Here is a 22,558-nt window from a genome sequence, read left to right on the forward strand (position 1 = left end):
TAGAGAGAATAAAAAAAGAAAAAAAAGGGAAAAAAGAAAAGAAAAATCTATTCTTAAATTTAGAAAATAAAATTATATATTTATTTAAAATTTTAAAAATTTAGTATATATATTATAATTAAAAATATATATTGGGTATAGTATATTAATAAGTGTATTTCACATATTATGTATAATAATATTTAATATAAAATATTATATTTAAAAGAGTTGATTTTATTATTTAATAATCCAATTTTTTAAATAAAATAACATTTTACAAAATTTTAAAGCAAACGTATTTTCTAATTTTTTATTTTAAAAAATAATTTTCAGAATAACAAAAAGAATAAATTTTTAAAAATCTCAAAATAGACATTCAAAATACAAAATTAAAATTTCAAAACTAAAAATTAAAATATAAAAAGAACACTACCTTAATTTCTAACTATAGATTTGATAAATAACTATACTTAACATCAAGATTTTCAATGAGTTAGATAATTGACTACTTAATCCACATATATTTAAGTATTTTCTTTCGCAAATTGTGATTAAAAATAAAGAGGTTAGATCTTTTAGAATCCCAAAATTTTATGATACATTATTATAACTTTACTAAATCCAAAGACATTTAAAATATTATACAATTCTTAGCAGAAAGAATGGTATTATTAGAAATTTATTATTTAAAATATTCATACGTGATAAAGTTATATTTCAAAATTTCATTAGGATGAATATTTTGTTTCAAATTTAATTGACACTCATATTTTTTAACTTTTTATTAATTTTTATATTTTGTTTCAAATTTAATTGATACTCATATTTTTTAACTTTTTATTAATTAAACATTAATGTTATCTCACATACTAACATAAATTTAACCTTCCCTGAATGCTTGAGTTCACATTTGGTTGTGACTTAGATCCGTTGGGTTGTGGATAAAGTTATGATAATTATATGGGAAATTCTATTTGTAGCCACCTATTTTGTTCTTGATAGTCACTTTTTAATATACCTTAAATATCATTTTTTAAAAACTCATTTTTATTCTCACGCAGCCACTTTCTCTCTCAATAAATGCCAAAGACAATGTGGGGAACACATACACAGATATATTTATACACACGTGTATGCATATACACACACACACACACGTATACATACAGTCACACATAGAATCTTCTCAACCACTTGCCTCTCACACAATCTCTCCATCTTCTCCACCCACTTGCCTTCCCACATACATAGAAATATATATACACACACGGACACTAAAAGGCGACCATGGTGGCAACCATACCTGCTAATGATTGCCGGTGGTGACCCCCTTAATGGCCCCCCTAAACCTTGGGGCTCGGGGGGCCATGAAGGACAATTATCGTGGCTCGACGACTATCTTTTTTTCTCTTCTCCGCTCACAACCGTGATTGCCTTTTGTCTAAAGATTTGTGTGTATATATATATATGTATGTGTGCGTATATATATGTGTATCTGCGTGTATATATATATATATGTGCATGTGTGTATTTGAGTGTATGTATATATATATATATATGTGTGTATTTACCATGATGGTAGCGGCCGCAATGCTGCCTCTAATTTTATAGAGGCAGCCCACACCCACATAGACTGCCGGTGTTGTCGACCGACAATTTGAGTGTGTGGGGATGGTTGTGGCTCTATAGTTATGTGCAATGGTGATAGAATATGGTGCTTTTGAAAAAAAATAACTGTAACGAGTTATTAATGCAGGTATAAAGAGTAAAAGGATAAAAAAAAAAATTAATGGAAGAGCAAAAAGTTGGCTACAAATAAAATTTTCCGAATTATATGATACTTATTAATTTTGTGAGGTTAAGTGGCAAAGCTAAGGATGTTCTTAATTAAAGATAGTTTATATTAACAAAGCATAGAAATAGAATAGATTCTTAAATGAAGCAGTGGCATGGATGTAAAATTCGCTCCAATAATGCATTTGTTTGTTCCGCTTTTAGAATTGGCTTTTTGACTTCACTTGGGAGTTGGAGATGAACGCTACGCTTTCTGTCCTGTGGAAGGCTATGCCACATTTGCGGTAAAATTATATTTTTGATATTTTGTTATATTTAAAATATTAATACTTTGCTTTTTAAATGTATGAATCTAGAAACTTATACCAACACGTGGGAAAGCTTAATTTATAGTCATTTTATTTATACATTATTTATATATATTTTGAGGCACATAATATATATAAATGATTGTGCCTCAACGTCTTTTAAATATTAAAATATCATTATAACGATGTACTAATAGCATTTTTTATTTACCAAAGACAGCCAGCAGACAGTCAATTTGTTGTAAGGGTTGTTGTTGACTTTTCTTGTACTATTATAATATATAAATATATATATGAAATAATGAATGGAAAAGGAAAGCACTCTCTTGCTGGGCCCCTCTCTCTGCAACTTCACCCTCCTTTCTTAGTTATCCAAAAATACCAACCTTTCTTCCCAGTTTCTCTTCCTCCTCTCATCCTTGCGTGCACCTTTCAGGGTTGATGAATCAGCGAGCTCCGAATGGACACTTGATGATCTGCCAAGATCGGTTCTGCTAATTCTCTGCTCTGGCCATATCCTGCTTTCAGCGCCTGTTCAATGACTAGAACAGGACGAGTCCAAGAGAGCGCCTCCTCTTCCGCTCCTCGGAGCCGCTACCACGTCTTCTTGAGCTTTAGAGGCGAGGACACGCGCCTGACGTTCGTCGACCACCTTTACACGGCTCTCGCCAACGCCGGATTTCGCACCTTCCGAGACGACGATGGGATGGAGAGAGGAGAAAGCATCAAGCTGGAGCTGCACAGGGCAATTGAAGAGTCTAAGGTTTCAATTGTCGTCTTCTCCAGGAACTATGCTTCTTCCAGCTGGTGCCTCGATGAGCTCGTGATGATCGTCGGAAAACGGATGAGGGAGAATTCCGGCCACGTGGTTTTGCCTGTGTTTTATGACGTGGATCCATCCGAGGTTAGGAAACAAAGAGGAGATTATGCAGAGGCATTTGCGAGGCATGAAGAGCGATTCCAGGGTGAGTCAAATGACTGGAAGGAGAAACTGAAGGGGTGGAGGGAAGCACTCGAGGAAGCTGCTAATTTAGCAGGCATGGTTCTACAAAATCAAGCCGATGGGTAAGCTTTTTCCTCCCTCCTCTCTCTTTTATCTTAATTATTAATGGTAGCCGTAGATTCTATAAATAGTAAAACGATTAATAAATAGCATAATTGAGTTACTGTAATCAGGAAGCATTATATATCAAATTTGTCTGACAATTGCATGATATTGTTTTTGCTGCAATGGCTTTGCAAGAGCACATATTTTTTTGGAAGTAAAGTCCGTTAACTAGCAAAAAAATTATAAATTCAAGTACAGAACCTTTGGAAGGGGAGTACAGGAAACGAGAGAAACATCATGTGCAAATAATGCATCTTGTTTATTAAAAATTAGATTCCCAAGAGAGTTCTCATTATTTGAAGGCAGCTCTCATGATTTGATTTTCCAAGACCTCAATAGTATATTTGAAGGTATTTTTTTCTTTTTTTGATCCCAACATAGGCACGAGTCAAAGTTTATCCAAAAAATTGTCAAAGTCGTTGAAGACAAGCTAAGGCGAACAATCTTGAATGTTTCCCCATATCCCATTGGACTTCATTCTCGTGCGGAACGCATTCATTTGTGGTTACAAGATGAAGGGAGTGATATTGGAATTGTCGCCATTTGTGGGATGGGTGGGATTGGGAAGACAACCATTGCTAAATCTGTATACAACTTAAACTTCTCAAATTTTGAAGGCAGTAGCTTCTTGGCAGATATAAGAGAAGTTTCTGGACAACAAAATGGTCTAATACGATTGCAAAGACAACTTTTTTTGGATATCGTAAAGGGAAGAAGGGAAAAAATAAACAACGTTGATGAAGGAATTGTTAAGATCAAAGAAGCTGTAAGTTCTAAAAGAGTTCTTATAATTCTTGATGATGTGGATAAACGGGAGCAATTGCATGCAATCCTTGGGATGTTGGACTGGCTTTCTCCGGGTAGTAAAATAATCATAACCACTAGACATGAACGTTTACTAAAAACTCATGAAGGTTGCAAAGTACACAACGTTGAGTTGTTGGATCACGATGAATCCTTAGAGCTTTTCAGTTGGCATGCCTTTGGACAAAACTATCCTAGTGATGATTATTTGGTAGACTCAAAGAAGGCAGTATCATACTGCGGAGGGCTTCCATTAGCCATTAAAACCTTGGGTTCTTCTCTATCTGGGAAAAGCATAGATGTGTGGAAAAGTCAACTGCAAAAATTAAAAGAAATTCCTGACAATGAAATCCTTGAAAAACTCAAACTAAGTTATGACTCTTTACAAGATGACCATGACAAAAATTTATTTCTTGATCTAGCTTGCTTCTTTGTTGGAAAGGACAAAGACTCCATAATCACAATCTTGGATGGATGTGATTACTACGCATTGGTTGGAATCGAAAATCTCATTGACCGAAATCTTTTGATAGTTGATATGCATAACAAGCTCGTGATGCATCAACTAATTCAAGAAATGGGAAGAGAAATTGTTAGGCAAGAATCACCTAAGGTGTTGGGAGAACGCAGCAGACTTTGGAATCACAAGGATTCATTTCATGTATTGACAGAAAAAACTGTAAGAATTAACTATACTCACGTATTTTTGTACTTATTTATGAAAGGATATTGTGTATTTATCAATGTTTCTCCCTCCTTCCACTTTTTTGTCAGGGCTCCAAAAAAATCATAGGCCTTCTTCTTGATATGCATTTCTTGAAAGAAAATAAATATGGAGGGAACAACTTTGTGCATCTGAAAGAAAGCAGTTCCAAAAAGCGCAAGAGATGTCACTTTGAAATCTTCTCCAGTCTTCTCAAGGGCACTACTAACAAAACTTTGAATGAAGTAGTTTTCGAAGTTGATGCATTTGCAGGGATGTCCAACCTACAACTTCTACAAATTAGTGATGTACAACTCTGTGGAAACTATAAAAATTTCCCGAAAGGATTACGATGGTTTTATTGGTCTCACTGTCCTTTACAATCAACGCCTAATGATTTCCCTTTTGACAAGCTAGTTTCTCTTCAGATGCCTTATAGTTCCTTGAAAACTGTTTTCAATGGAGCCAAGGTTTGTTTCTTAATTCATTTCTTTTCCTTTCTTTCTGCTTTAAAGTTGTAACTCCATAAGATTTTTAATTAACTTATTAACATTGGCCCTGTTTCACTGTTTTGCAGTGCCTTGTAGTATTGAAAATCCTTGATCTAAGTCATTCGCATAACCTTTATGAGATTCCTGATTTCTCAATGTTACCCAATCTCGAGAGACTTGTACTTGAAAATTGTACAAGGTTGGTTAGGCTTAATGAATCAATTGGACTCCTGCAAAGACTTGTTTTCTTAAACTTAAGGAACTGTCAGAAGTTGAAGATGCTTCCGAAGACCATTTGTAGGCTCAAATCTCTGGCAACACTTGATATTTCCGGTTGCATAAATATTAAAGAACTTCCAACAGAGCTGGGGACCATGGATTCTTTGACAGTGCTTCTTGCGGATGGAATTGCAATAAATCAATACTCTATCACTCTGGAGGTCCAAGCATGGAATTTCTCTGTATTGACTTGGCCGTTGAATTTAAGACGTGTTCCAAAAATTTCATGGGTTTCTTTTCCCCAGTCGTTGGTATGTTTAAGTCTTGCAAAATGCAATTTATTTGATGACACTTTCCCCACGGAATTTGGCCACTTATCTTCATTGCAGAATCTAGACTTGAGCGAGAATCCAATTTGTAGCCTCCCCAATTGCGTCAAGGATCTTCCTAATCTCCAGGTTCTGCGATTAGCAGGATGCCCATGGCTTCAGTCACTTAATGGGCTCCAGAAAAATTTAAAAGAATTATGTACCATTTGTAATTTATCATTGGTAAAAATAAGTTTTGAATCACTGGACTCCATTCCAAGCTTACGTTATGGTGGTTGTACGAATCTAGTTGAGATTATGGGCATATTCAAGTTAGAACCCTTAGAAAGTGTTGACACAGAGCTAATAAATAATTTGGGCTTATGTGACTTTGAAGCTATGGATAAACCACCTGTGCAACTTGTTTCATTCTTGTCTTTAACAAAGAGGGAGATGCTTCGACTCCAGGTACTCACATTCTCTCTCTCTCTCTCTCTATATATATATATATTATTTATATGTTTGCTTGTGTTTCCACCTTTAACATTTAAATTATACTTTTTGTGGCTTAGGGATTCCACGAACGTCATACATTTTACGCTTATGTGCGAGGAAGCAATGTTCCTATGAAGTTTATTCTTAAGAATATAGGATCCTCAATATCTTTTACCATACCCTCTGATGTTAATTTCAGAATTCAAGGCTTGTCTATATGTTCTGTTTATGCCTTTTCCAGTCCTTGTGCTCCACGTTTTGAGTTGAACTACCGATTTGCACACATAATTATCAGTAATGCAACTAGGCATTTGAAATGGAGCTATTGTCCATGGTTCTTTGCCATTCCAGGAGCTGATGAGGACTTGTTGTGGTTAAGTTATTGGAAGTTTGAGGATCTGTTAGAAGTTGGTGATGAGTTGAATATTTCGATTATTACAAGTCCAGATTTCCATGTGAAGGAGGTTGGCGTCCGTCTTGTGTACGAGGAGGCACAGGAAAATAAGAGCACCCAATGTGCCAGTTTAGAAGTTGCCCAACAAATCCATCCCTATGAAATGGTAGTTCCTGGTTGTTGTAATGGTAATTGCTTGAAGTGCAAGAATTATCCTGTGCCTGCAAATCCTGCGAGCACTAGAGTCATTCGTCTTGGCTTTCACAATGACAATTGCTGGGGTTGCCCTGAAGGTTATTTGGTACGCCACCATGCGGTGAGAATTTCTTAGTTGTGAGTAAGAAATTAATTCACAGAAAATAAATGGAGTGAAGATGTTATTTTAACCTAGAATTTGTTTTGACTCTGCCTTCAATTCCAAACATCTCACTTATAGAGCCCAATAAGCAATCAGAATGCCATTGGTAACACCATTGCTCGAGTGTTGTTGATAATTGTATTGCAATTATATATTTGTTTAGAGTTCTTCTTTATTAATTGTAGCGGCTTACCCTTGTCTTTATTGATTATGACTGATTTTGGATATCTTCTTTCTCTTCATGATCTAAGACTTCCAATGCTTTTCAACCACAGCTCTGGTGCCTATTGCAAAATTCATATGTTCTTCATTCTTAGATTTATGCTTTAATTCTAGCTAGGACCTTGTAATTTTTTTCATCAATAGCTTTTTGTTTATCAGAACTAGTTTATTTTTGCCCTTTCACTCTTTTGTATCTTTTCATTACCTGGATTAGAGTATCTTTAATATGCTTGATTTATCACTTGGATCCAGCTCCAGGAGTATCTCCTATCATTGAAACATTATCTTCTGTATTGACATATCCTATATTGACACGCAATATTTTTGAATTCTTTGAGAGTTGAGACTATATAGATGGCAAATGATGAATCTTAACTCCAATCACAATCTTAAATGAGTGTTATTATTACACATTGATTGGAATTCAAATCCCATTGATAAAAATCTGTTAATAATTGATATATGGACAAATTGGTGATGATCAATTGATTCGGGAAATGAAAAGAGAAATTATAGGAGTTAAAGAGAATGTGGTAGACTTGAGCTTACAATGATTCATTTTATTTCTTGAGAGAAAAAAGTATAAGAATTAATTATATTTATCTACGTTTGCTCCACCCAATTTTTATTAGGACATAAGAAAAATCAAAGGCCTCAATTTAAAAAGAAAAAAAAAAAACTAATCTAAAAAAACTAATAATATTTATTTATTTTTCATTCATATTTGAATATCATTATAATATAATTTACATATATATATGTGTCTTGGATCTATAATTTATACATTGATGATTTAGGATCAATCATGGAATAATTTGACAAGAGAATCAAATTAAATTTTATATAATCACATTGGCAGGAGCAAAATTTTAAAAATCGATTTACTCAAAGTAACCCAAATTGATTAAAATACCAATGTTAACTAAATTTTGAATAGAATTTAAGAGATTTTTAATAAGTACAGTAGGTGTGATAAAAATTAATTTTGGTGATAATTTCCTGCCTAACTTAAAATTTAGTTTTATTTTTATAAAATAACATATATTTTGGTTAATTTGATTAAAAATTAAAATATTAACATTAAAATCAAACTAAAAGCTAAAAATGATTTTTATATCAAAACTAATTCAAATCAAATTTAGTTAATAAAAATGGAACAAAATTAACTAATTCGATTTGAACTTTAAATCAACTTCATTTTCAACTCATGATGCCACCAGCCTTCAAGATTTCCAAGAGTTTCAATTCGATTTGAACTTTCAATCAACTTCATTTTCAACTCAGTGATGCCACCAGCCTTCGAGATTTTCAAGAGTTTCAAGGGTTGGTGTCATCCATTCAAACTCAATAAATTATAAACAATATCATGAAATTCTTACTGGTTGGGCGTCATCTCTTTTAATCACCAACAAACATAAATGGTAAATAATATTTAGCATAAGGATAACGTAAAATTATAATTTAATAATAATATGTCAAGTAATATTTTTATTATCTCAATACATGATAATAGGAAAAAATAAATGAATTTTTATTTTTTCTATAATCGTCATGTATTGAGATCATAAATCGCATAATATGTCATTATTAAGTTACAATATTACTATTATATAAAATATTATGTCCAAAAATAATAGTTACCTGTGAGAGAAAATATTTTGCATTTGTAATTCACTTTATTAGTTGATAAATTCATTATTAAAGAGTTTTCATTTTGATAATGTTATTTGTACATTGTATTTTGATATTATGTTTCACATCCACAAAATTATAAGTACTTTTTTAAGTAATTAACAATATTTCTATATAAAATTATTAATTACTTTTCAAAAATTATAAATAATATAAAAATTAAAAGTGTTTCTAATTTTTGAGAATTATACACTCTTTAAGCATAGCGAAAGTGCTTATAATTTTTAAGGTGTTTATCATTTCTAAAAAGTAGTTAATAATTAATGAAAAATGTTATTAATTTTTTTAAAAATATTTATAATGATGTAAATATAAAAAATAATATATACAAATAATATTAACCAAAAACTAAGGCTGGTTCTCTTTGTTGCTTTTAAATCATTTTTAGTTTTCGATTTTTTAAAATAACGAAAACGCGTTCTCTTTATTGTTTTTAAAAATGTATTTTTGAAAATAAAAAAAAATGTAAAAAAAACTCAAAACAACAAAAAGTTATTTTGAGTGGTTTCATCCAAAAAAACTCTAAATTCAAAACACATTTATTTATTTATTTATTCCTATTTTATTATTGTAATGGAAAAAATATTACAAAATTTATTAAATTTAAAATATATATTTTTTAATAATAAATTAACATTAAATATTTATAATTTACTGAATAATCAAATTTGTTAAATAAAATATCATTAAAAAAAATTATTTTCAAAATTTTTAAAAAAATGCATTTTCTAATTTTATGTTTTAAAAAATAGTTTTTCAGAATGATAAAGAGAACATGTTTTCAATTTTCTAAAAATAGATTATCAAAATAAAAAACTAAAAATGAATTCAAAACTCAAAACTAAAAATTGAAAAGTAAAGAGAACACATTCTAATGGTTTAGATCCTTTTTAGCACAAGGAGCTCAATGCCATATTGTAAAAGTTAATTTGATTGTTTATACACTTAAGCTTAATGATCATCATGTGGGCTCCACTTTCTATAAAGAAAAGAGTGACCAATGTTGTCCCATGGCATGGCGCAATAATAAAGCATAAAAGAAATATCAAATATTTAAATTATTGTAATGTTTTAAAAGTCAGAATTATTATTAGAAGGCAAGTTGTCCACATGAAAGGAGGGTCATGGTGTGCCCTATTGCCCTTTCAGGAGTTTCATCCGCACAACGTAAAGCCGAGATCCACAAAGAGAGTAATTATTTTTTGAAAGTCTACTCCAAGAATATATAGGTTATGATTATATCTGAATTTACTTGAATAGTGAACCAAGAAGAAAAATTATTTTTCTCAAAATTAGTCGGACTAGATTGGGATACCTAAATCATAAAAAAAGAAAAAAAAAAAGTGACCAATCACAATCATGTTGACAAAGTCCTAAGCCACCCAAAATCACTTAACAATAGTCCTTTAAAATTAATGCAATTAACACATTGTTTGGGAAAGACCATGTAATGAAAATAAATAAAAAAAATTGTCCTCGTTGAGCGAGTTTAATAATGAAATGTAATTAAAACAAACTAAAATTAGGGAAAAGGAAACACATGGATATGCTTGATTGATCTAAAAGATAGCGCGCAATTGACTGTAATTTAGCTTGTCGGGTTTAAATATACCGTCAAGTCTCCTTTTCAAATCTACCTTTACAGGAGGTTGGATCCGAATTTTGAAACAATTTCTCTCTCCAAATAATGTCAATTCCATGTGGGCCAATTGAGGTCCAAATCAAAGCAAGATTGTGATTTGTGGGGGCGCAGAAAGAGATTGCAAACTTGACCAACCATAAACATAATTAAATTTCATCCATTACAAATCCTTTGTTTGGTGCATTGGGCTATACACTAACGCAGACAGAGGTGACTTTGTCTAGGTTAACGTCATGGAGAAGAAGAAGATGACTGGGTTGGGAGTTGGCCCGCCTTAGTTGATTATTGACTCCATTTCCATCCGTTCTAGAAGGCGCCAAATTGGCAAAAATGTTGAAAAATTGAAGCTTGATGCTCACATTTAGGTCTATGACTTTGAATTTTTTACAAATGCAGTACCCACTACAATGTTGCTGCCTAGGATGCTTACGATTTGACACAACTAAATGTTTGTTTAATTTGCAAATGATGTACGTATGATGTCTTAGGAGTTTTTGGGTTTTAGGTTCAATTTTTTTATTTGTAAGATTTTTTAAATTCCTATTGTTGTTTGTCTCATTTGATTTGTATTTTGATTCATTCTATTCAATTGAATAATTGATTGATATTTGGAGTGTATATAATTTTAGGGTCCCTAAAAAAAGTTTATTTAATTTTATTGTCAATTTTCATGTATATCTTTTTTTTCGGATTAAAAAATAAAAACTAAACATTGTGTTTGATAATGGTGTTGTTTTTCAAAATTATGACTATTGATAAAAAAAAATATTATGTTTGAAAGAAATATTACGTATTGGTTTTATACTTTTATTAGATTATATGTTGTGTATGGAAAAATTATTTAATTTTGACAAAAATACCCTTTCCTTCAAAAAAAAAAAAAAAGTTAGCAATTGATGGCCCCAAAACTAGGAAAATGAAAGGGGTGTGTGACAAGAATGAGTATTGGGTTACAATAATAGTAGTGCGGGCAATTCCAATTTCTTAAATATTTTTATTTTATCATATAATTTAGTCAATTTGGTGTATACTAATATTAAAACCAAATCTAAAACTGATTTTTCATTTTTATAAACCCAACCCAACCCAACCCAAGTAATTGAATTGGAATGTTGCTGAAAGGCCATGGGCTTTGGGCGGCGGCCCGATAGGTCGTCACTCTCAGAGAATGGCACCGATTCTAGGGAAGGCTTTAGCCCTGCTCCATTCGAATCATGCTCAGGGTTGCCTCCTGTGTTCCCCGCCTCCCTCTCCGAAGGTTCTCTCTCTCTCTCTCTCTCTCTCTCTCTCTATATATATATATATATATCTGCGTGTGTGTTGGTATGCATACAGTAGATATGGATCGTTTTGTTATACCTACGAATTTCTTCTTGATATGACTTGGAGAAAACCTATTGGTATGCAATTTCTTGGCGATGGAATCCTCTAGGGAGTGAGTCTGCATGTGCATTTTCTTTTCCTATTCGTTCGTTTTCTCGGTTTTAACGGACGGTTAGGCCATTTCTGTGTGAGATTAGGTCTTGGAATGACATTACAGTAATATGTGACAGTGCCAAGCACCCAATTTTATTTTTAAATTGATGGGGAATTTGAGTATTCTCCCAAAAGCTGAGAGTTAGAGAGTTGAGAGTTGAGACTTGAGACTTGAGACTACGTAATATTATAAATTTAATGATGATAATTTATTAGTAATGTTATTACTATATTAATATTGTGAATAAGTTAGATTTAATGGTACAAGATTATTAATATTATAAATTTAGTGACAATGATTTATTAGTAATCTATTATTAAAAGATTAATATAACCAACCAATACAATGTTAATTATATTGTTAATATTATGATATCAATGATGACCATTAGTAATATTGTTTGTAACTTTTAATTCTATAGAAAATTTCTTCAAAAAGCAGAGGCTATTTTCCACACCTGACCAGCCCGTCTTGGCTGGTCTCTTCCTTGTAGTGCTCGTGTTTCTTAGACTAATTGTCAGCTTAGCTAAGTACAGGAGCAATTGGGCAAGGTGTTATTTTTTTTTATTTTTTTTCTGGTTTCTACCTTTTCTTGCTGGCTAAACTGCACAAACGTTATGCAATAAAATCTAATGCATCGCTAAATTCTCTGCCAAATACTTGGCCGACAGAAGAAAAGTTATGTTTTCTGCTAAACTAAAGCAGTTATCTTTTACATATGTTGTTTAATGTTTGTAGTAATTGTCAGTCAGAAAGAGACAAACTACATGATCCACGTAGCAACTTCCAAATATTAAAGCTTGAGTGTCAGGCTGAATGTTGGTTTTTGAGATTTGAGTTTCCCAATGAACTGAAAGCACAAGCTTTATTGTCTCCGGCAGAATCTGTTTGAGCAAAATGAGCACAAAGGCAGCACTCATTTGTCCAAAGTTTATTCCCGTGGAACATCATGAAATTACTTCAACAGGTAAGCTGGATGGTATGTGAGCCATTTTGGTTTTTTGTAGTTTATGTGGAGAAAACTCTTGGCCTTCTGTAGCAAAGTTTTTATTGTCGCAATCATGACAATGGTTTCTTGATATTCATGTTTAGTTCTCTTGCATATTTTAACCTTATATTCCTGCATATCAGTTATCTTGTAGCCTTGCATTTTGGTTTTATGTTGGATAATATTTGCTCGATATATGCTTTTATCAAAAAAGTTGTGGAGATGGAGAACAAAATTGTATGCCTAGTAATGAATCATGCATTCTTCTCTCTATGATTGTGTTTTGCCCTTTCCTTTCCTTCCTTTTGGGTTTATGTCATTGTGGACCTGTTGTGCTCAAGTTCCTTCCCCTTGTTTTCTTTAATAATAGCCACTGTTGAAGTTTGCCTCGAGTTTTGTCCTAGAAGATAGCAAAATCGGAAGGAGCATAAAAGAGTAGTTTTGACTGAAGAAATTAGGCAGCTAGGGGTTAAGTGTAATTAGTACATTTTGTTGGGGTTAATATGTAATTTCCCTAAGTTAGTTAGTTGCCTAAGTGTGTCTGCCTCCTCTATAAATAAGAGGGCAAGGCAGCAGTCTAATAACTCCTCTCTCTTGTCAAGTTCTCTGTTTCTATTGTGAGTATTCTTTGTTCTAGAGAAAGTGAGGCATGTGTATTGTGTTCTTGAGTTTTCTTGGAGTGAACAAGGGTTGTACTTGAGCAATAGGGTTGAGAGAGGGCTTGGGCTTTGTACTGATCAGTTTCATCCTAATAAAAGGCTGCTCTTGGTGGGTGTTTGAAGGCTGGATGTAGGATTGCCAAAGGCATTCCGAACCAGGATAAATCTGCGCCTAATGCTGTTTGGTTTGATCTTTTAAATTCAGTTATTTTCTTTTCTGTTGTTCAGTTTTATGTTCCTACATTTACATTGCATCCGAGAGTGTTTAAGAGGGTTTATGTGAGGGTTTTCTCGCCTAAGGGTGTAATCTAAGAGTCCTAAGGTTAACAGCCACCATTTATTTATCAATTTTTCTTTTAAATTTCTGAAAAGGAACATAGTGGGCTGTTCAGTTGTAGAAAATGATTTCCGGTTTTCTATAAAATCTTTGGTTTTCATTTTTCATACAAAATTTGAAAAATGCCTTATGAATACAGAATTAATTTCCAAACTAGAAAATTGAAACATATGCTCAATAAAAAGAGAGCTGTTTTATTTTATTTTATTTCCAAACTAGAAAAATGGCTTAGAAATATGGAATTAATTTCCAAACTAGAAAATTGAAACATATGCTCAATAAAAATAGAGATGTTTTATTTTATTTTATTTTTTGGTGTAACTTGTGTTGGAGAAGGAAATGGAGATGATTTGGGAAAAATTTTTGGAAAGGCGCATTTCCAAATCTCCAAATTAACAAGGAAAACATAGAAAACTCACTTTAGGTATTTTCCAAGTTTAGCTCAATTTTGGAAAACTGAGTTTTCTAAATCTCCATTTTCTATTTAGAAATTTTTTGCATGTGAACAAGTTTTCTAATTTTCCGTTTTATATGGTGTAATTTTCTGGAAAACTGGGGCAATTTTCCACTAGTAAATAGCCCCCTGTATATTTCCATTATTCTTCCTCATGTTAGAGAATTTGGAAAGGGTGACTGATGCATAATTACCTTTAGTCTATGGATGTTATGGTTTGAGTTATGGCTGGTAAGTTTCATATGAGTTACTGTCATTGTTAGCTGATGCTGAAGTATCTTTTTCTTGACCATATGATTCCCTTTCCCAAATAAGCACCTCTATCTCCCTCATTGTTCCTTTCTTCTTTTTCCTTGGAATTGTTTCCCTGCTTGTTTACAATCAATTGGGGCTCTACAGTCCCTTGTGGTCTATTTTGCTTTATGATATGTAAATAGCTACATTGGAGGGACCTTACTTTAATGAACAACTTTTAAGATTCTCTTACATTGTCTAACCATGCTATTGTCCAACTTATTATTTTAGGCTTCAAATTTCGACTTGTTTCTTACAACATTTTGGCGCAGGTATGTAGACTTAGATGCTTCATTCAGTTGTCTAAGATTGATCCACTTTAGTGGTTTCTATATGCCATTTGTCTTCCATTATACTTACACATCAATATAGGGGCGTTATTTGGAATTATTGGTTTCTCTGTTGGTTGCATATTCTTTTGGCTTTGAAGGGTGACATAAACAGTATTTATTGTGCATATTTTGTTGCATATATGCCCTGGTGTTACAATTTTTTGATGACTCTTGAGCTATTCTTATGCATGGTGATGCTTTTTCTCAAATGTAAACAAGTTTATCAATCATTGGACAAAGATAGTTGATTTGTGGCCTATTTGATGTTAGTATAAAATTTATGTTCTTGCAAGAATCACTTTTGAAATAAATACTCAAAAAAAATCATTTTTAGGAAAAATAAAATCAATAACACCTCTTGCCCAGAAAGCCTGATGAGCTTTTCATAGATCTAGAGCCTAAGAAATGGTGGTCCCTAGATTGGAATTATGTTCGACAAAAGAAAATCTTTCGTATTTTCAAAATTGCATTGCGTGACACTTACTCCAATTCTATATCTTGAATAATTGTTTTCACCAAAAATGTTACTGATGAAACATGTGTTGTATTTTTCTTTCTTTTGAAAAATTATGCTCTTAGTATTTAATGAATTTCCTACAGAAATCTTAGCATGCTAAGCTGTTTATTCAGTATTATAGTGGTCTACATTTGAAGCTCTAGTCTTTTTTTTCATCTAACACTCTGTTGAGGTAAAATGTTTTCTTCAAAATATTTTACTTTTTTATGCTGTTGATTGCATATAATTGGCATTGGCTAACACTTTTTAGAAGGTTTACAGTAAGCTTTTGATTGTTGATAGTGTATGATTGATCTGATCTTACTGCTCATGCTTGCCCTCATAGTATTTATGTGCACTCAAACTGATGTTGCCTGCTTTGGGGCTATTCCCTCCAGCAACTGCATCTCTCTGCCTTCACGGGTTTCTTCCCTTCCCTCTTCTCTCCATCCTTTATCATTTCCTCCTTCCTTTTTGCTTACATCAGTTCTAATTGCAGCATCTCCTACTCTGCTGACGAGAATTTATGATCATTTTCTGCAAGTTCTTACCTTAGTCATAATCCAGCTAGATCAAATACCTAGATAGAAATGTACTTCTGTTTTTTGGTCCTTCGAACACAATAACTGCCTTCCCAGCAACATATTCAGTTATCCAGCTGAATCTTGAGCTTGGAATTGGCAACTGAATCTAATTTGTGTGCTTTAAGTCTGTTTTACTTTTAATTTGTTGAATTTTTAGAAGACATTTCTAATAGTGCAGCAACATACTGGAAATAAGAACATATAATTATTTTTGTGATAAAAAAATAGCATTAAAGGCATTGAATTATGCCTTTTTGTTTTAAGAATTAGCGCATATATAGAAATCAGATTTTCATCGTCTGTTTTGATGCTCAAGTGAATTTCTCAGATATGTTCACAAGAAGAGGGCTTCTTTTATGTTCACTATCACTGATGAACTCGCTAATTGATTATTCTTCTAATGCACATTTAGCGTGTTAGCTTATGGCGAACTACTCTGCCAAATAAGTTCTAACGCTTTTTATTATTTAATATCTAGGCATATGCAAAGAGCGAGCAGTTTCCACACTCTCCATCACCCTGTCGCAAGTAAATCTTGACTTTGTGCTTATGCTTTTGAATTCTTTCTTCTTTTTTACATGATTAGGGCTCTTTTTTTGTTTTGACATAAAATAGTTTACCCATCATTCAGTGCTTGGATGACAAGAATTATGTAAAATATTTTTTGGTAAAAATGTTTTACATCAAAAATGGGAAAATGATTTACCAATTGTATTTCAGTAAATCATTTTTGTTCACACGAAAACTAGTTAGTTTTTTTTTTTCCTTCCATGAAGACACCTTTACCATTTCTGTTTGTCAAACAATAATGACCGAAATGTATCTGAATTCTGAAAACTAAAAAGGAAAGAACTTAAGAATAAATATCGTTTGTGGACATTTTAATTTTTATTGAATAAGTTTTGACTTATTAAATATCTTGTAAAAACTCATAGCCGATTGTTAGAAGATATTTTCTTTATGCTAAACAATAAAAAAACGTTTGCAAAATATTTTTACATGCAAACCAAACATTGGAAAGTAAGATGAAAAAAAATAATTTTGCATAAAATATTTTCATTTGAAAATTATTTTTTAATATAAAATATTATAAAAATTATTAATTACCCCTTGTTCAAAACATTCTCATATGCTTCTGTATCTGTTGCATAACATGCTGTGTAATGTATGAAGCCAGTGTGAGAAACTTGGACAGCCTCGTACAAGCAAAAAAGATGGAAGGGGAGATAAATTGTTCAGAGTTCATGAGTTGTTACCTCAGCAGATACTCATCTGTAGACCCTTGGCTTATTTAGATTTCTTGTGCTTACTAATGCTAAATGCACCTAAATATATGCACGAACATTATTACAAGAATAACTTTAACAACCCCCTGGCAACAGATCCATTGTCTAGATTTAATCTTAGTCCAATGGAATAATCCTAATTTAGTAGTTTGTCCTAATTAAGGAAAGAAAAATATGTCAGGGTCAAACCCTATTGCTCAATTTTAACTTGTGATAAGTGGAGAAAGTTGGGAAATATCAAAGCTAGCCTCTTGTGTGAGAAGCATATCACAAGTAGTCTAATGACTGGTATCTGTACCTTAGGCAGTGCCCTTGAATTAGTGGGAGGCTGGGAGCTACACACCACATTATGTAAAGCCTTTATTTTAAGCACTGGTATGGGTTGATCTGTCTCTAACTTTTAAATTTTGCTTATGGAATATTGTTTGTTCAAGTATATTTCCTGCTTTTGTAGAGTTAAGGACTATTTAAAATTGTTTTTACACAAGTTGGTTGGATCAGGCATCAAATTGTGTATATAGCTGTTACTATTCCCAGCAGTTATACTTTTTACACTGGTAGAGATACTTGTCATAGTTTTCTACTGTGGTGGTTATATCTAAGGTTTTCATTACATGCAATTTATCCTTTATAAAAGAGAATTTATTTTGGGATTTAGATTTAAAAGAATAGGAATCCAGTTGAGAGTAAATGAAATCAAGTGTGCTTCTCACACTTATCATTGTGAAAAATGTGTGTGTGAATATTCTGTAACTCTTAAACTAGTTTTCTTTTTTGGCCACATGTTTATGGCAGGTGGAAAACTCGTTCTCAGGCAATTTTGACTCTTCTCAAGAACCTTGGGGCAGATTTCCTTTGCTTGCAGGTTATTACGTTTCTAGTGTTTATTACAGTTTTAGATTCAGTGCAAATCTTTTATGATAACCTTTATGGTGCTGAGCAGTGTGTACTTGTTACTTTCTTTGAGAAGGCATGGGTTATAATCCTCATTCTAATTAATATACGCATACTTCTTCAGGAAGTGGATGAATATGATACATTTTACAAAGTAAATATGGAGACCCTTGGCTATGCAAGTATCTATGTACAGAGGAGCGGCAAGAAGCTTGATGGGTGTGGGATTTTTTATAAGAAAAACAAGTAACACAAAGTCTTCTCTTTTCAACATTTTTATTCAAATTATGCATTATTACATTGTTCTTGACTTAATATTTTTGGGATCTAATGGACTGCCCTATGATATATTGAGTTAATTTCCTGTCTTCACTAGTGGAAAGTCAGCATCCTAACAATACCTCAAGCACAAGGACCTTTGCTTGAATATTGAAAAATAATTCCCAAAGTTATATAGTTTGTGTTAAATTGAAAGAAGTTGGTTGTTGCAATTTTCTGCAACTTTTCATTTCAGATTCTCATATATTCACGATTAATATTATTAAAAAAAAAACTGATGTTTGTTTTAATCTCTCTGTCTCTGTCTCTTTTTCCTTTTGGTGTTTTATCAGCGCAGAGTTGGTCTTAGATGAAAAAATAGAATACAATGATCTTGCAGAGTGTATTGAAGATGAAACAACTTTACATGTGGACAAATATAATGACACACTAGCCAGTGGGAGTAAAGAGATTGAACCAAAAGAAGGTATTGAAGCCCATAAGCGCTAAGTTACTCTTTTGTCTATATCCTTAAGATTTGATACATTCAATTTCTATGAAGAAGAATAATGCTGAATAAATGCAGTGAAAATTTGGATTTTGATTTAAACCCTATTAACCATGGAGTTTCATGTTGTATAACGTTGTCTTTGATTTTTATCATCATTATTTTGCAATTTGAATTCAAGTTATTTTTCTAAAAGCTTGAGTCTTAACTATATTATACATCAAGCTGAATTCTTGTTAATCATTTTACTTTACTGAGCGGTTGTTATATTCTTAAATTTGGTTTGCTTTAATTTCTAATAGCAACAACAACAATGAAATTATCTTTTATCTAAAATTTATGATAAGATCTAATCATTTTTACGCTGGTTGTTGGCTTTCCAAAACAACCTCTTTTGTCTGGGCCTGGGACTGGCTGTGACAGTTAGGGGAGTTGTTTAAAAAATGGTATTGCTTGTGCAGCAAGTCTAATAAATGAACTAACACAGGAGTTCATATGATCTGAGGACTAAATGAAGTGTGCAGAAAAGCATTCTAGTTGTACTGGAAGTGCAATAATTTTATCTTATATATTGTCATTTAAATTCAACAAGATTTTTTTTTAAAATTATAGAAGAGTCAATTAGAATCATTTCACGTTATGGACCTGAGTTTTTGTTTCCTTTTTGAGCTTTGTTTATCCTCTTTTTACCATGCTTTCACTTTATAATTAAGGTTACTATATGTATTCTAATTGCCTATATTATGCCATTCCTGATACTTATTGTTTTTAGCAATCTGTTTTCAGATTTACAGCAGAAAAATGCCGATGGACTTTGTGGAGATCCCAATGATCCTCGTGTAAGATTAAAACGTGATTGTGTTGGTATCATGGCTGCATTTAAACTCAAGGATGCTTCTAGTCATGTTATTATTTTGGCAAACACACATCTTTACTGGTAAACTAGTCAGACTTCTACCAATTTGTCATATCTCCCACTTGGGTTGGGTTTTTTTTTTTTGGGCGGGGGTGTGTGTTTATACATCTCTAGGTGGATGACCTTGGAGTGATTTATACATAAAGCTGTTGGAAGAGACTATAAACTGATGGTTTTGGAATGCTGCTGCTACTGCAGGGATCCAGATTGGGCTGATGTAAAGCTTGCACAGGCTAAATACCTTCTTTCACGCTTAGCACAATTTAAAACACTAGTAGCTGAAAAATTTCAATGCACGCCTTCTGTAATGGTGGCTGGTGACTTCAATTCAACACCTGGAGATAAGGTTCAGCACTTCTCCTGTTTGTACTCTTGGATTTCTACTTGCCTATTGGCTATCTTAGTAGCAATCGTTTAGATGTTTCCTGCATGTCACATCTAGATAGCAGGTGTGGTGGCTTAGTGAGTTTTGAGCATTCCCTCCAATCAAATAATTTATTCCCATTTTTCTTCAGCCGCTTAATTTCTAAATTCAGCATGTGGACTACTGCTATTTGTGGGATGGTGCAACTGAGGTTTAAAGGACGACCTATGGCTACTAAAGGCTGTTTTTTATTGACAGTTTAAATTATAATTTGGGAGGCCACTAGTTGATATTGCCTGATATCATTAGTTTAAAACTTCTTGTGATAGAGAAGCAAGAAACAAACCAGTGAGGTATATATTTGGCTACAACTCTCTATGGCACCATTCCGAGTCTTCCATGTGTTTTAGCTTTCCATATCAGTTCCCATTCTCCCTGAAGAAAAGAAAGAAAACCGATGCCCAATCCACTCTCCATAGCATCTCACATTTTTACTGTCATCCTGAATTAGGATGATCATAATGAAAATCTAAGGGCTTGTTCAGTCGCAGAAAGTATTTTTATAATTTCTCAACTGGATGTACCCTAAAATTTTATGTTTCAAAATGTTAAATCTGTATTTTTATAATGTTCTTTAGGTATTATGGTGGATGAATTGCTTGTTTAGTCAATCTGTATACTGTTGGGTTATCCTCCTCATAGAGAGCTGGAACAGTAGGTATTGGGATTCAGTTTGTAAAACCTGATAGACAAGTGTGGATGTTGTAAAGTAAATTTGGTCTATTGTTAAAATGAGCATCACAAGAAATTATCCTTGTTAAAAACTCTTGACATTTGATATAAAAAACTGATGATTGATTGATTGTTGTACATACTCTTTGGTTTTGTTTGATACCTACTTGTTTTTGTATTCATTTTTATTTTCATAGAATTGATTTGTGCTAATATATGGAAACGTAGACTTTCTGCCACATTTCTGAAATGGTACTCCCCTTGTTTCAGGTATACGAATACATGATTTCGGGAAGCTCTTCAATGGGATCACCTAACTGCGTTGAAGATGTACCCATGGGTCTATGTAGTGTTTATGCTTTTACAAGGGGAGAGCCAGCCTTCACAAACTGCACTCCGGGCTTCACTGGGACTCTAGATTATATCTTCTTCTCTCCCTTAGGCGACGTCAAACCCGTCAGTTACCTTCAACTTCCAGAGCTAGAATCCCCTGATGTAATTGGAGGGTTGCCAAATTACCATCACCCAAGTGATCATCTCCCAATTGGCGTTGAATTTGAAGTCATCTAAAATTACATTTTATTGAAGGCTCTGTCTTTTTTCTCTGAAAATGAATGTTACATTTTAATGTTATAATGGCACTTTATCTACTAGATAGATAGCCCATTCAATTTATATTTATCCAAAGAGATGTAATATAACATTTTTTCAAAGTCAAGGCTAAAAACAAAATCAAATCCAAAGTCAAGGCCAAAAACAAAATCATAGATTAAGGATTGGGTCATGGAACATAGGAACATTAACAGGTAAAGCTATGGAAGTGGTGGATGTGATGATTAGGAGAAAAATTAATATTATGTGCCTTCAAGAGACGAGATGGATAGGGAAAAAAGCAAAAACTTTATCAGAAGCTGGATATAAAATATGGTACACAGGAACTGATCGAGCGAAAAATGGAGTGGGGATTATTATGGATAAAAGCTTAATAGATGAGGTAGTGGATGTAAAGAGAATAGGGGATAGGATTATTATGGTGAAGATTAGTCTAAGAAAAATGACTATGAATATCTTTAGTACATATGCACCACAAGCGGGGTTAGGTGATGAGATAAAAGCAAAATTCTGGGAGGACCTAGAGGGACTCATACAAATGATACCAAGAAGAGAGAGAGTGATTATAGGAGGTGACTTAAATGGGCATGTGGGTAGAGACGGAAACGGATATAGAGAGGTACATGGAGGGTATGGATTTGGGAAAATTAATAATGAGGGTAAATCTATCCTAGATTTTGCTATGGCATATGGGCTCATTATAACCAATACTAGGTTCAAAAAACGGGACGAACACTTAATTACATATAAAAATATCACCTCAAGCACCCAAATAGATTACTTCCTCATGAGACAAGAGGATCGGTTATGTTGTAGGGATTGTAAGGTGATACCGGGAGAGTGTTTG

The 22,558-nt window shown here is 32.9% G+C and overlaps 2 protein-coding genes across 6 annotated transcripts; both read left to right on the forward strand.

The window, feature by feature from the left end:
* Positions 1-2,426: 2,426 nt before the first annotated feature.
* LOC127813508 (disease resistance protein RPV1-like) lies at positions 2,427-7,175 on the forward strand. The gene is made up of 5 exons (XM_052354508.1): positions 2,427-3,149; positions 3,574-4,675; positions 4,771-5,169; positions 5,277-6,185; positions 6,290-7,175. The coding sequence occupies exons 1-5, from the start codon at positions 2,623-2,625 to the stop codon at positions 6,935-6,937; spliced, it is 3,585 nt and encodes a 1,194-aa protein (XP_052210468.1). The 5' UTR covers positions 2,427-2,622; the 3' UTR covers positions 6,938-7,175.
* A 4,456-nt stretch (positions 7,176-11,631) lies between these two features.
* Positions 11,632-21,752, forward strand: LOC127813040 (carbon catabolite repressor protein 4 homolog 4). Of its 5 annotated transcripts, none has more exons than XM_052353732.1 (10): positions 11,632-11,778; positions 12,879-12,964; positions 14,961-15,001; positions 16,620-16,669; positions 18,223-18,292; positions 18,446-18,567; positions 18,933-19,066; positions 19,860-19,926; positions 20,202-20,349; positions 21,370-21,752. In XM_052353732.1, exons 1-10 carry the CDS (start codon positions 11,735-11,737, stop codon positions 21,667-21,669), a joined length of 1,062 nt encoding a protein of 353 aa, XP_052209692.1. In that variant the 5' UTR covers positions 11,632-11,734; the 3' UTR covers positions 21,670-21,752. The 5 variants fall into 5 exon arrangements, with proteins under 5 accessions (XP_052209692.1, XP_052209690.1, XP_052209694.1 ...); XM_052353730.1 differs by having other exon boundaries at positions 19,874-20,024; XM_052353731.1 differs by having other exon boundaries at positions 11,637-11,778; positions 12,736-12,964; positions 19,874-20,024.
* The last annotated feature ends 806 nt before the right edge of the window (positions 21,753-22,558 follow it).

This window comes from Diospyros lotus, chromosome 11 (assembly GCF_014633365.1).
Source record: "Diospyros lotus cultivar Yz01 chromosome 11, ASM1463336v1, whole genome shotgun sequence".
Taxonomy (NCBI): Eukaryota; Viridiplantae; Streptophyta; class Magnoliopsida; order Ericales; family Ebenaceae; genus Diospyros; species Diospyros lotus.